At 38.8% G+C, this 12,205-nt stretch overlaps 1 protein-coding gene across 2 annotated transcripts in view; it reads right to left on the reverse strand.

The window, feature by feature from the left end:
• ATP8A2 (ATPase phospholipid transporting 8A2) overlaps positions 1–12,205 on the reverse strand; it is a 310,559-nt gene that overhangs the window by 26,350 nt on the left and 272,004 nt on the right. For both annotated transcript variants that reach the window (XM_014879642.2, XM_088159506.1), the window contains exon 34: positions 2,523–2,611. In XM_014879642.2, the coding sequence (XP_014735128.2) occupies positions 2,523–2,611 (89 nt within the window). The remainder of the gene's footprint in view (positions 1–2,522; positions 2,612–12,205) is intronic.

Consider the following 12,205-nt stretch of genomic DNA (forward strand, 5'->3'; position numbering starts at 1 on the left):
TTAAAAATAGATATCCTTGATTCATTTAAAAGGAAGAAAACAAAACCAAAAAAGAAAATAAAAAAGCCTGGAGCCACATGGAACATGGGAGGTAAGTGATATGTTGACAACTGTAGCCTGTGTAACAATGGAAACATGTTCTTGCTTCTAGCATTAGAAATTTTGATAGTAGATGCAGCACAGAAGTTTATAAACAAAAGATTTGTGTCTGAAAAAGACCTTCCAATCAACCTTGCTCCAGACAAAAACTCTATATTGTGTTTACGGCTTTCTGGCAGAGTTTGTACTGAAATTAGGCATATACCTTTTGGGTCATATGGATGTTCTGACTGTGGACATGTGCTTCATGTCCAAAAGAAACTGAAAGGGATAAATTCCATGACCATGAGCAGTCAGAGTTGCTGGAATTTTATGGCCAAAACCATATTCTGCTGAATTACAGAGAGCAATGTGGTGTAACCACTGCTGTGGAAATGAGCCAGCTGATTTCCAGAGGCCTTAGGCTCTAGTTTTAAATGGCAAGCCTCTTGGAAAGGAAACAGACCTTTACTCCTTCCATATGGCAGTGCTGATAGCTGTGTCATTTCATTTATCCTAGTTAAAATGTTAATGGTGTTAATTTTTCAGTGATGGCTTAGTTAAAAAAAAAAAAAGTCCTGGTCAGAGAAGAGATTTTTTGCTTAATATTTTTCTGAGCCTCCTGTTTAAAATCTGTGGGGAAAATATCTGGTCTATCAATCATACACGTTTGTCTTGAGAGCTTCACAATCTCTACACATTTTCAGTCTGAAGGACTTTAAGGATTACGTTGCCGAGATTTCTTTAAGAAATATTATAGAACAGGCTCAGTCAGTAACAGTTTGAAATGACTAATAGCTGAGGATGAGCCTGCCATGGTCTGGCCTGTTTTACAATTCATGAGTCATTTTTGCCAAGAACTGATAAGAACAGAGGACAACTTCAGGACAACACTCAACTACCATGAAAACATTAAAAAAGCTAAAGATTTTTTTCCCTGCTTGTTTTTTAACAAGCAGGTCACAGACACAGTTAAGTATCTAAATTTAAACATTTTGACCTCAGCTTTAGAATTTTAAAATAATTTGCAATTGCAGAAGCTTAGTGATTGCAAAAAAAACCCTCTGATGTGCTGGACTATTAAATCATAGTTGAAATTTCACATTACAATACCTAGTTTTAATTTGAGCAGTCTAGCTTGTGAAAATGAAGCTGAGGGGCAAAATTTAAGAAGTACTGACTGGCAGATTTGCCTATTACCAGTTTAATTTCACTGTGCTATCAACCCCATACGAAATAAAAATAGATTTTCTGATCTGTACCTTTCATGAAGGTGTTTGAAATGTGCCTGTGTTTGGGAACCCTAGATTTTTAGTATTTTCTGCCTTTTTCTGTAAAGCAGATTGGTGGACATGGCACTGTTAGATTTACAGTTGGACTCAATGACCTCACAGGTCTTTTCCAACCTGAATGGTTGCATGGTTCCAATAATGTTCCCTGACTGACCAACAGCTCATTACAGGAGTAAATTGTTATGTGCCATGATGTTTTCACTACGAGCCTTTCTGACCAGTGACAAGCTAACCTGCATTTCCTCTTCATTCCAGGCAGGATCTAACTTTTTGCCCAGCAGCTGGAATGTCCCGGGTCCTCCTTGCACAAAGTTATTATGTATCCATGCAACAAAACCTTCTTAATTGTAACACAGTTTTCCAAGGGAGAAGATGGAAGATTCGGTGCTTAAGGCACTTAAAAGTTCGCTGAACAAAATGCCACACATTCTAAATTAAATACTTCTTTAATACTTTAATAAATTAAGTTAAATAAATACTTCTGTATTTCAAATTGCAACGGCACAGAAGGTGAGTTGCTTCCCTTTAAATCCAAGTTCTTGAAATTATTTGCCTTCTGCAATGTTTTGAAACCACAAAATTTTGAAAGAAGGGAATTACACAGACTTGTGTTTCACCAGTTTGTTCCTCCTCTCTGGGCAGTGAAGGTACCATTCAGACTTCAAACATGAAGTGCAGAGTATTGCTCTTCTCCCAGTTCAGTCTTCAAAGACCTGCTGCTGAAGGAGAACCTGGAAATCAGCTGACAGAGAGCTGAGACCTTACTGGGTATGGATTAGAGTGCCACATTTCTACTTTCTACCTAACGTTAGTCAGATTCAACAAATTATTTGCTCCAGAGGAAATCTCAGATGTCCAACTGAAATTTGCCTTTAACTAAAGGGTAGACAAGACAAATAATCCTAAGGTGACACACCTTCATTACTCAGACAAGGCCACCTCCTTCAAATTTACTCCCAACTATTCATTCTCTCACATTGCTGGGTGCCATGGCAGGTTGGGAATCACTCACTTCAGCTTTTTTCCCTTCCAAATGAGTACCACCATTTTGCAGTCATTGAGAGACTTCAGAGTTCTTTACAAAACAATACTGGACAACGGGTTCATAGAGAATAATTCCTACAACACCAAGAAGACTGGTTTGGGACTTACGCTGTCCATGCCACGTCTTTAACAAGGCACGCAGTGGGCACAAGAAACAAGCCAAACCAGAAGTATCCACATCTTAACACCATTCCAGCCTGTGAAGAAAACAAACAAACAACTCATGAGTATTTTCAAGCCATTACATGTTAAATGGTTGTTTACAAGCAAAAAGGTAGAGTGATGGCATCAAACTAGTACTGCACCCATGATCTGGGTGATGTTGAAATTTAATGGTGGCCCAATAATTAACAAACAGCACTGGCATTTTTCATTGCAATAATTCCTTATGACCTCAAATTCCTTAAACATTACTGAAAAAATCAAGCATTTTGGCCAAATCTTCCAGTGATATTAAGTTGTGGATCCAAGCAGACACATTTTTAGTCATGAGAAGAGCACCTTAAGTATATTCTGCTTGCACTTTTGACTTCCTTTTGTGCCCTTTGCTAACTCTCTTTCCATCTACTGTCTTAGATCTCTGAGCAGCATCAAACTGACATTAAAAAAAATACATTTCTCACTAAAATGCTTCAGTCATATTCCACTTTAATACAGCACTTCCTGTTCAAGCTGCTGCTGCCTGAAACCCAGGGCAGGAAAGATCCACTCCTGTCCTGCAAATGGCTTTTTTTCACAAACAAAGGGCTCAAAGTTTATATTTGCGTTTTTCTCACTGTTGTAATTTTTGAAGAAAAAGCTTGGTGGGATTTGAGAAGGAAGATATCTGGAAACCCTACATATCCCAGCACACACAAATAGTTATGGAATGAAGTTGAAATATAGCACTATTAACAGAAATGCTACTTTAGACCATTAGAACCTTTTACAGATAAATTCATGGTGAATAAAGACCAGGTCTGCTACACAGAAGATTTGAGACAATCCCATCATCCCTTCCATGGAACACACATTCCTATCAGCATTGTTAAGTTCTGCTGCACATTAGAAAAGACTTTTTTTCCCTGTAACTACTTGGGTGCACCACACAACTGAAACAGAGGCTGAAAGGTTCCAACAGCATTTCCAGTGTCCAGATGGATTTTGCTCTCTCACCAGTTATGGATGCTACCATATCTCTTTCCCAAACCTTTACTCCTCAATATTTTTTATGCCACACACACACACACACACCTACTGACATGTCAGCAGTGTAACACAGGCCTGGCTGGCTCAGCTTTGTGTAATGTCATAGCACACAAGGCCATGGTACAGGTAAAGGGACAGCTGAGCTACACAGGAAATAGAGCTACATGAAACATCTACTAGCCTTTGAATACACTGGAGACAGAATTTGTAATTATGCACCTCATAAGATGAAAATGATTGTTCACAACAGTAGACTTCTACCACTCACTGCAGTAAAGCTCTTAAACTCAGAGAAGCCATCACAGAGCTCTGCCAGGATGTTCACCAGTAGCATCCAGCACCTTCTCCCAGTGTCAATCTCTGTCTAAAGTTGTTCACCTAACAACTCAGTCATATTTAGCAGCAATTTGCCCTTGGGTTGTCCAACAGTGAGTATATCCAAAAGCATATTCACTTTTAAATGTTAAATTCTCCATGTCACTGCTGGACTGATGCATCAGTGGCAAATCTTGTACTGAAACCAAGAGCAAGCTTGACTGTGCTAAAACATTCATGGACACTTTGCCACCCACACAGACAGTAAGCAAACACATTCCAGTCACAGAATCAGCTCTCAGTTATTTGGGAGCCCTCATGCCTACATTCACATGAGAATGCCAGAAGCATACAGGCAGTTTTGATCCATGCTTATTTAAAGAAAAGGATGTACAGGAATAAGAGGGAATTAATAATTTTATCGTTAGCCAAGAAGTTGAACTGTAATAACAGTGGCAAAACATAATAAGATTTATCCTCATGCTTTGCTTTTCTTTGGCCATGACCCTGCAAGTGCTAGCAGTCAGAGAATCACATCAGCATTTCCTTTCACCATCCTTCTCTGCCTGTGCTAATAAAGGCTAAAAAAGGGCCATAGTATTCCATATGCATTTTCTGATATTTTTGATTGAAATATTTTACGTTCCACTTCTTGCTTTTCTAGCCGAAAGCAACTTGACACACTTTCAAAGTGCAGAACAATCCGAGTATGTGTTCAATAGAAGTTTAAATCCTATTATTTTTGTTATAAATGCTGACATCTCAATCAATGGCTATGAATTTGGACATGCAGCACGTCGGAAGAAACCTCAAAGCCAAATACTTTTGCCTGCAATTATGTATTTTACTCAAGTATTATTCTGTCCAAAAATTTCACCATAACAGTAAAACTATTCATCTCATTGGAACCCTGTCAGACACTTATTTTACTACTGGCAAGGCTTTTCCCACACAATTCTCACCAAGGTTTTACTCCATTCCCCAGCTCATCTGGAAGGTTTCTTTCCTGCTCATCTCTAGTTTCCTCTTGGAGCTGCAGGACTGCTATGCTTCATGGCAGTGAACTGGTCTTGTCTTGCATGCACAGCTCTGCCTGTGAACACAGCCTCCCCCTCACAGGATTACACCCTCTTCTCACAGGATGGGAGCTCCTCAGCAGAGCATTCACATGCTCTGGGGACATCCATAAACAGCACTTTGAGGTCAGTCCCCAACTAACCTGTAGGATAGAGGGCTGGGTTATGAACAGAAGCTGCAGTAAGAACACCTATCTATTCCTACAAAGCTTTCCTTATGCTTCCCAGCTGCTGCTATGCTCCATTCCAGTTGCTCAGCCAGTTATGACAACAGTGAAGACAGTACTGCAATACATCTTCAGTGAAACATGGCATTTCTATACCCAGTTCCTGTAAATAACACTCTTTAGCTATAAGTTTATCACCCCAAGATAAAAAAAAAACCCCAGAGATACCAAACAGGAGCCACTACAATTCTTTTTTTAAAAGATCATCACACAAAGCAGGAGCAGAAATAGGTTGTTTTTTAAACAAATTCAAAATATTGATCATCTCTGTCATCACAGAGGCCCCATGATATGTAACTAAGTAATTTTTGTCCTGTCTACTGATGTAAACATTAGTGACTATCACATCCAAAGCAAATGACCAGAGGCCATTAATCACATGGCACCCCCCAAAAACACTTGAGACTAATGCAAGTCCTCCTTCTGAGAGCACTGGAACTTAAACTGCTGCCACCAGTAGACTGCCTTTCAAACATTGATTAATCTGCCACACACAAAGCATTCATTTTAGAGAATTGATAACATTTGTTAAAAAGAAAGAATGCGAACAAGAACAGAAAGAAAAAGAACTTAGCTCCAGTTATTTCACAACTGAGGAGGAAATAATTTAGGTCCCAATGCCTTTAACCTCTTCTAAATAGCATTTGTATGGGCAGACAATTTCTTTTTAAAATTTTAAACACATTTTTAAAAAGTGACAGCACTGACCATTCAGAATAGCCAGAAAGTTCATATTTGTACTATTATTTTAGAAAGCGTAGGTTAAGGTAGACTTTTACATTTGTTGGCTGGAGTTGGAGTTTTTCTTTGCTTATTTTAAATCAAGGACATGTTATGCACAACCATACAAAACAGAGAATATGTTGTTTAAAAAGAAACCCCTTAAATTGCGATACAATCTGGAGGACATTTCAAGCTCTTTTCTCCATTTTACTAATTCCTAGTATGTACATAAGCATCATTCCTAGCTGTACTGTTTCACCAATAGGTGGTGTCAGTATTTTCAACAATTTCCAAGGAGAACAAGGCCAAAAGTGCCCAGGGATGGGAAGTCAATATATACACTGTTCTGGTATTCTTATCAGAGCACAGTTAGGCAACTGGGGACCAGTCAATGATCAGACAAAGCAAGCAAGAATATCAACCATATCCTTTAAGAAAAGTGAGACAAGATTTAAATTCCTATTTTGAATAACAAAAGTTTTTTATTATTTCATTTCCTCATATATCCACATACCTTAACTTTGACAAAAAATGGACAGCAAAAGTATAAGACCATGATGGAAACAGTTGGCCTTATATTTCCAGCACAAAACCAAATTATTCCTGGAAGTGTGCCTGAAGCCTGCTCACAGGTCTCTCCATGAGACATGGATAAGGACCCAATAAGTTGCTCAATTGCAGTTTCATACTCATTCAATTCCAGCTTTGTACACTAGGGCTTCAAGTCCAACCTGCAGTCCTGTGATGGCACATCACTGGGTCGCCAGTAGTCAAATGTGGATGATAGCATGGTACTGCCTTTGGCAGCACTTGGGAAAGGAGGAGTGAGGGAGAGGATAGCCACATGAATATTGTGAGGGATTCACAATGGTGACAGCACCATAAATATTCACTGCTATCACTGAGGTACTCTTGATCTGGACTTCTCAGACACTGCTGACACTTGTGGCTGGAGATGGTAGGGCAGCTCTGGGAGCTTGGCCCTGCTGCTCCATCTGCTCTGTCTTGGTACCCAAGGCAGGAAGCAGTGCATGCCCAGCTGCACTAACACACCTCCAAGCAGCCAACCCAGATGCACCAGGTGGACCTCTGTGCCAGCACCTCTCCTCCATCATTTCTGGACCAGTGGCCTGGTCTGAACACACCACTTCAGAAGGGCTAGAGCTGGGGCAGAAGAAGCCCAGTTGGTCACTCTGCTCCCATTCCATGTGTTTTCAGTCACTGGGGGCAGTTTCTTCAAAGCCTGTCCCAGCCCATCGACCTGAGGTTCTCAGCCTCAGACATTTTCCCACTGGTGTTGCCAGCTTGGGCAGAGTCCTGCTTCACATAAGTTCCAGTGCCTCATCTGAAGGCGTGGGGTATGGACAAACCTATTACTCTCCCTGAGAATTTCAAGCTTTAACACTAGGACACATTACAGCAATGCTCTGAAAACTCTCAGATTCCTGCAAAAGATGGCCTTTCATTTGCTCTGGAGTCCCAATAGGGCTAATTCAGATATTGCTTTAAATGTCTAGAAAATATTTTCAGTAGAAAGTACAATATTGTCTACCCCAATCTTGAAATTGTTGCACTTTTGCTGATGTTACAACTTCAACATCTTTGCTGCAGGTTTTTTTTCTTTTCTTTATAATTCTTAAAATGCTTTTCACAAGTAAATATGAACCTGAACTTCAGTAGGAAGAGAAACAGATTCCATGCATAAAAATATCCTATTGCATATTATCAACAATATAATTGTGCAAACTCCTGAGCAAATACATATTTACAGTTTGCAGACCATTACTCGCCCCTGTTCTCCTTTAGAGAACTGCACTGTGCAATCTGCAGGTTTTGGGTCCTCTTAAGCCTGAATGTTTCAGTGCTAGCACTGGGCAGTGTTCTTTGAAAAGGCCTGGAAGTTTTACCTCGAATGGATAGAAGTATTAATTCTTAACAATCAAGTGACTGAACAGATCTTAAGGAGACACAAGACTTACCACAAACCAATGCTAAACACTCCATGCCATGCAACAACTGGTAGATACTGTGTCATAAACCAACCCATTTTTCATATATTATTCTCAAGGCATGAGCTAGCAATGGCTTTCTCACACTTCCAATGAGAAAAAAAGCTTTGTTACATTAAATCAAAATATCCTGCTATTTCTATTAGCTTGTGAGGAACGGTCAGTATCTCCACCCCATGTTGTTAATAGTGTAGAAAATACACACATATTTTTAAATTCCTGTATTATACGAGAAGGATCTTGTGTTACAAACATCAGACCCACCTTAGAGATCATATACATTAAAATGTAAGTGCACAGAGATGACAGGGCTAGCTCATGGTCACACGAATCGACTGCAGAGCTGGGCAGATTGCCCAGTTCCCCCAATTAAATCACACTACATGGAGAACGAGCCTAGTGGAGCCCAAGGATGAAATATAATCAATATCCAAGAATGCAGTCTCGAGGATTTTCCCTGTGCACACCGAAACACAGTCTAGCCTCAACATGAGCTGGTGCTTAAGAACTTTTCCCTGCAACATAACTGCAGCCAGCTCCAGGCTGGACAGATTTAGTAGATTCAGGGCTGACAGGTGCAGTCCACAGATTTACCAGCTCCCTCTTCAACAAACATATAGGCTGGAAAAGTACCTAAAGAATAACCCCTTTGGGTTAGTGGCAAAGAGTAAAGAAATGAGGCAGAAGAATTTGATTTCCCCTCCTTCTTACACCACTGGGAGTCAGGAGTACCTCAGATGAAATCAGTGGAGCTCTGCCACTGAAATGCTGGCTGGATATTTCCATATCTGAAATAAAGATGTGCAATGTTTTCCATAATGTAAGAGTTTTCATTCTAAAATTACTCAGATGAAAACAATGACCTCACTGGCTGGCTGGATTTAACACAATGACACATTGGTCCAGTCTCAAAACTATTTCCTCCCTCTCCCAGTCTCTGCTCATACCACCACCTCCCCTTGAGAGCAGTAGAATAAGGAAAGGAGAAAAAAAAATTCAGACACCTCACTCAAATATTTTACCCCTTTCCCTTAATTTTGCCAGTCATACTTGAAGACACATGGGAGCCTAGAGTAAGAAAATCTATCCACTGTCTAGCTTCCTAGTTTTGAAGCCTGTTGATATTTTTAATGTAGCACCTGAATATAAATGTAAGGAGGGACAACAGGAGCAGTACTCTGAGCAAAAAGAAAACTGCCAACACCAGCACAAAGGCAGGTATTCAGCATTGCTAATAAAGCCCAAGGTGTTTTGAGATCCAGGTATTGGGTAAGAAGCTTTTCATTAAAGAAGTTGCTGGTTATGACAGATAATAGAAAGCAGGAAAATACAAATTAAAGTACGGAAGACCAAGAAAAATATAATATCAACTTGAAAAAGACAAATCGCTCACTTCAAGTTATTTCATGATCAAGAATTAGCAATACAAAGCTACAAGAAAATTTGAAATGTTCAAGAAAAAACCCACTAAAACTAACTTCACATACACAGCCATGATTTTGAAAGGACTAGTTAGAGCTATAAAACCATAGGAGCACTTAAATGAAAGAGTCTTCTATATCCTTTTATTTTCTTGTCGGGAATTCTTTTTCCATTATGGAGGAACACAGCAAGTTAGCAACCTATTTTTATTCTATTTCTTAATGAAACTTACAGAAATTAATATTTGATAGATACATGAACATATCACTGGCCAAATGTGTCCCACAGGGTGCTAAAATAAACTCTATTTTGTGTTAACTAAAGATATATTCTACATATGCAGTCCTGCTTAAGGAAAAAATTACTTTAGCTCATTACTTAAATAGTATACAACAGTATCAATTAAACAAGTAGCCAGCCCATTCCACCCTCCATTATTACTCTGATAGCAAAGAATTAAGAAAATTAATCAGATAGTGCTTTAATTTGATTTTATGGTTCACTAGCAGTATAAACTTGGATTCAGTTCCACACAGTCTGTAATTTTTTTCATTATTCATTACACTAAGCTAAAAGAAAAAGTAAATTTATGTTTCTTCATAGTCATTTGGAGAAAACTGTTGGTTCAAAGTTAGTAGTAAAATCATGCTCCATGTAAATGGTTAAGTGGATTCCTGAAATTTTATTAGAAAGCACAGACCTCATTAACCAAAGGACCTTCTCCTCATAGTGGATGAAACACCTCAGTAAATGTTTACCTAAATAGCACCAGACACTAATTATTTTTTCACATTAAAAAAATAAAATTAAAATACCCTTCTGTATTAGCATGAGCTTCTCCAGCACAAATTAAAACCATGAACAACTTGGACAAAAAACCGCTGACACTGTTTATGCCATCCAAGATTTATTATTCCTCACCTTAGTCAGGCTCGGTATTATTCAAAATTATATGACAGTTTGAGTTTTCTGAGATGTGTCCAATTACACAGCTGTGCAACACAATATAATCTTCTTTTATACTCCAACTTTAGATTAACTTCCTTGGAAAGTGTGGCAGAACAGGCTCACGGGCAGCTGTGGCTGCTGGGCAGTGACCTGCCACAATTCCCAACTCCCACTGAGCCAAGGTAAAACACCTAGGAAAGTGATGCCAGTATGAGAGCAAAGTCACACCTACACACACTTTTAAAAATCTTTGTATTTTTGCTCTCCCCTTCCCCCTCAAATTACCCCAACAAAGGCATGAAATCGGAAAGAGTGACTTTGACAGATGCGACAATGAAACAGTTTGTCTTGTTCACTGCTTCATGCACTTTAGGATAAACTTCTACTCTGCACGTAAGAAATCCATACTTTACATTCTCCTTTTATTTATTCTTATTATAATTATATTATTATATATTTTTTTTTATATTATTATTCTCCTTAAGTAATATTCAGCATGTAACCACTCTTGTTTGGTGTCTCTAAGTTTCTGAAAAGGTTTTAAGAGCAATGACTCTTGTAGAGTGGCTGCCCTTATTTAATAACCGTGCCTTTATCATGAAAGCTGCAGGGGAAAAGAAATTAATTTTACAGAACCCACCTTTGAATTTCAAACTCCAGGGGACTAATTGTGATTAGAAAAAGCTGTTCCTTGCCAGCAAAGATATAGGATATTTGTACAACTTGCTCAGTTATACCTACAAAAAGATTCAGAATCTTCAAATTTCCTAGTTTTGTGTGCTGAAAATTTCCAGCTCTGCTACTACAACAGCACTGGCTTCCTCACATAAAGTAAGTTTGTTTCAAGATATTCCCTTCTCCTCAGTATTAGCATTCCTAAGTAAAAAGATGCTCTGAGGAGCAGTAAGATCACTTCACCTCTACCATGGTTTCGTGGTATGAATTTGGGTATATGCTCTAATCTCAGAAAACACAAAAAATACAACCACCCTCAGTGGAGTGTTTTGAAAGTAAGCTTTTAAACAAACAAATATTTAGTTGGAAAATATAATTTTTATATTAGTAGACAATAACATCTGCCCCATCTCACATGGTTGTTTTATTATGTTAAAAAAATCTTTGAAAGCTGCATTTATTCCTTTTCTATTTGTTTTGCCACTGTGTGCATCTTCATGCTAAGCTTTTTTGTGCTTTTATAGACCATCTTAAGAGAGTGCATTAAAAAACTCCAACATTAACTACGCTATTAAATATTTCAGGTAAGTATAATCAGGTATCTATCCACATGCCTGAGCCATCTAAACAATTCTAGATCCTGACTGAAGCTGCTGACCAAAACTCAAGTTCTACAGCACATACAAAGATCTGAAATGGCCTGTGGCAACACTTCCATCAGTATTAGTTCCAATTAGATTCAGCATTTTGTCTCCAAATCTGGCAAATGAGCTGATGTCAGCAAGACTGCTGCTGCTCTCCAGAGTCCTGATGTAGCAATTTAAATGGGGCAGGCTGACACCTGCTCTTGCAGGCAGCTTGCTGGAGAGTATTGCAACTCTAAATGTGGTTTGCTGCCTGCAGTGGATTATAGCACTGAAACCCACAAATGGAAAACACTGTTGTTGATGTTCTGTTTTTAACTCACTTATCTCCTAGTAGTATTTGAGATTGCATTTACCAGGACACCACTATTCCCTGAGTCTTAGATTCTGCAGATTCCTTAGTAGCTCAAGAATTTCAGAAAATGGCTAAAAATCATACAGCAAGAATTACATCTCATAACTGCAAGGCTCAGAGAAGTAGATCTTTTCTAAGTTTTTTAAATGGGGGCATAGGTTTATAAATTGATGAGCACGTTGAATTCCTACCAAAGTCAACAGCAGCTG

This window comes from Sturnus vulgaris, chromosome 2 (genome assembly GCF_052056855.1).
Source record: "Sturnus vulgaris isolate bStuVul1 chromosome 2, bStuVul1.hap1, whole genome shotgun sequence".
NCBI classification, from domain to species: Eukaryota; Metazoa; Chordata; class Aves; order Passeriformes; family Sturnidae; genus Sturnus; species Sturnus vulgaris.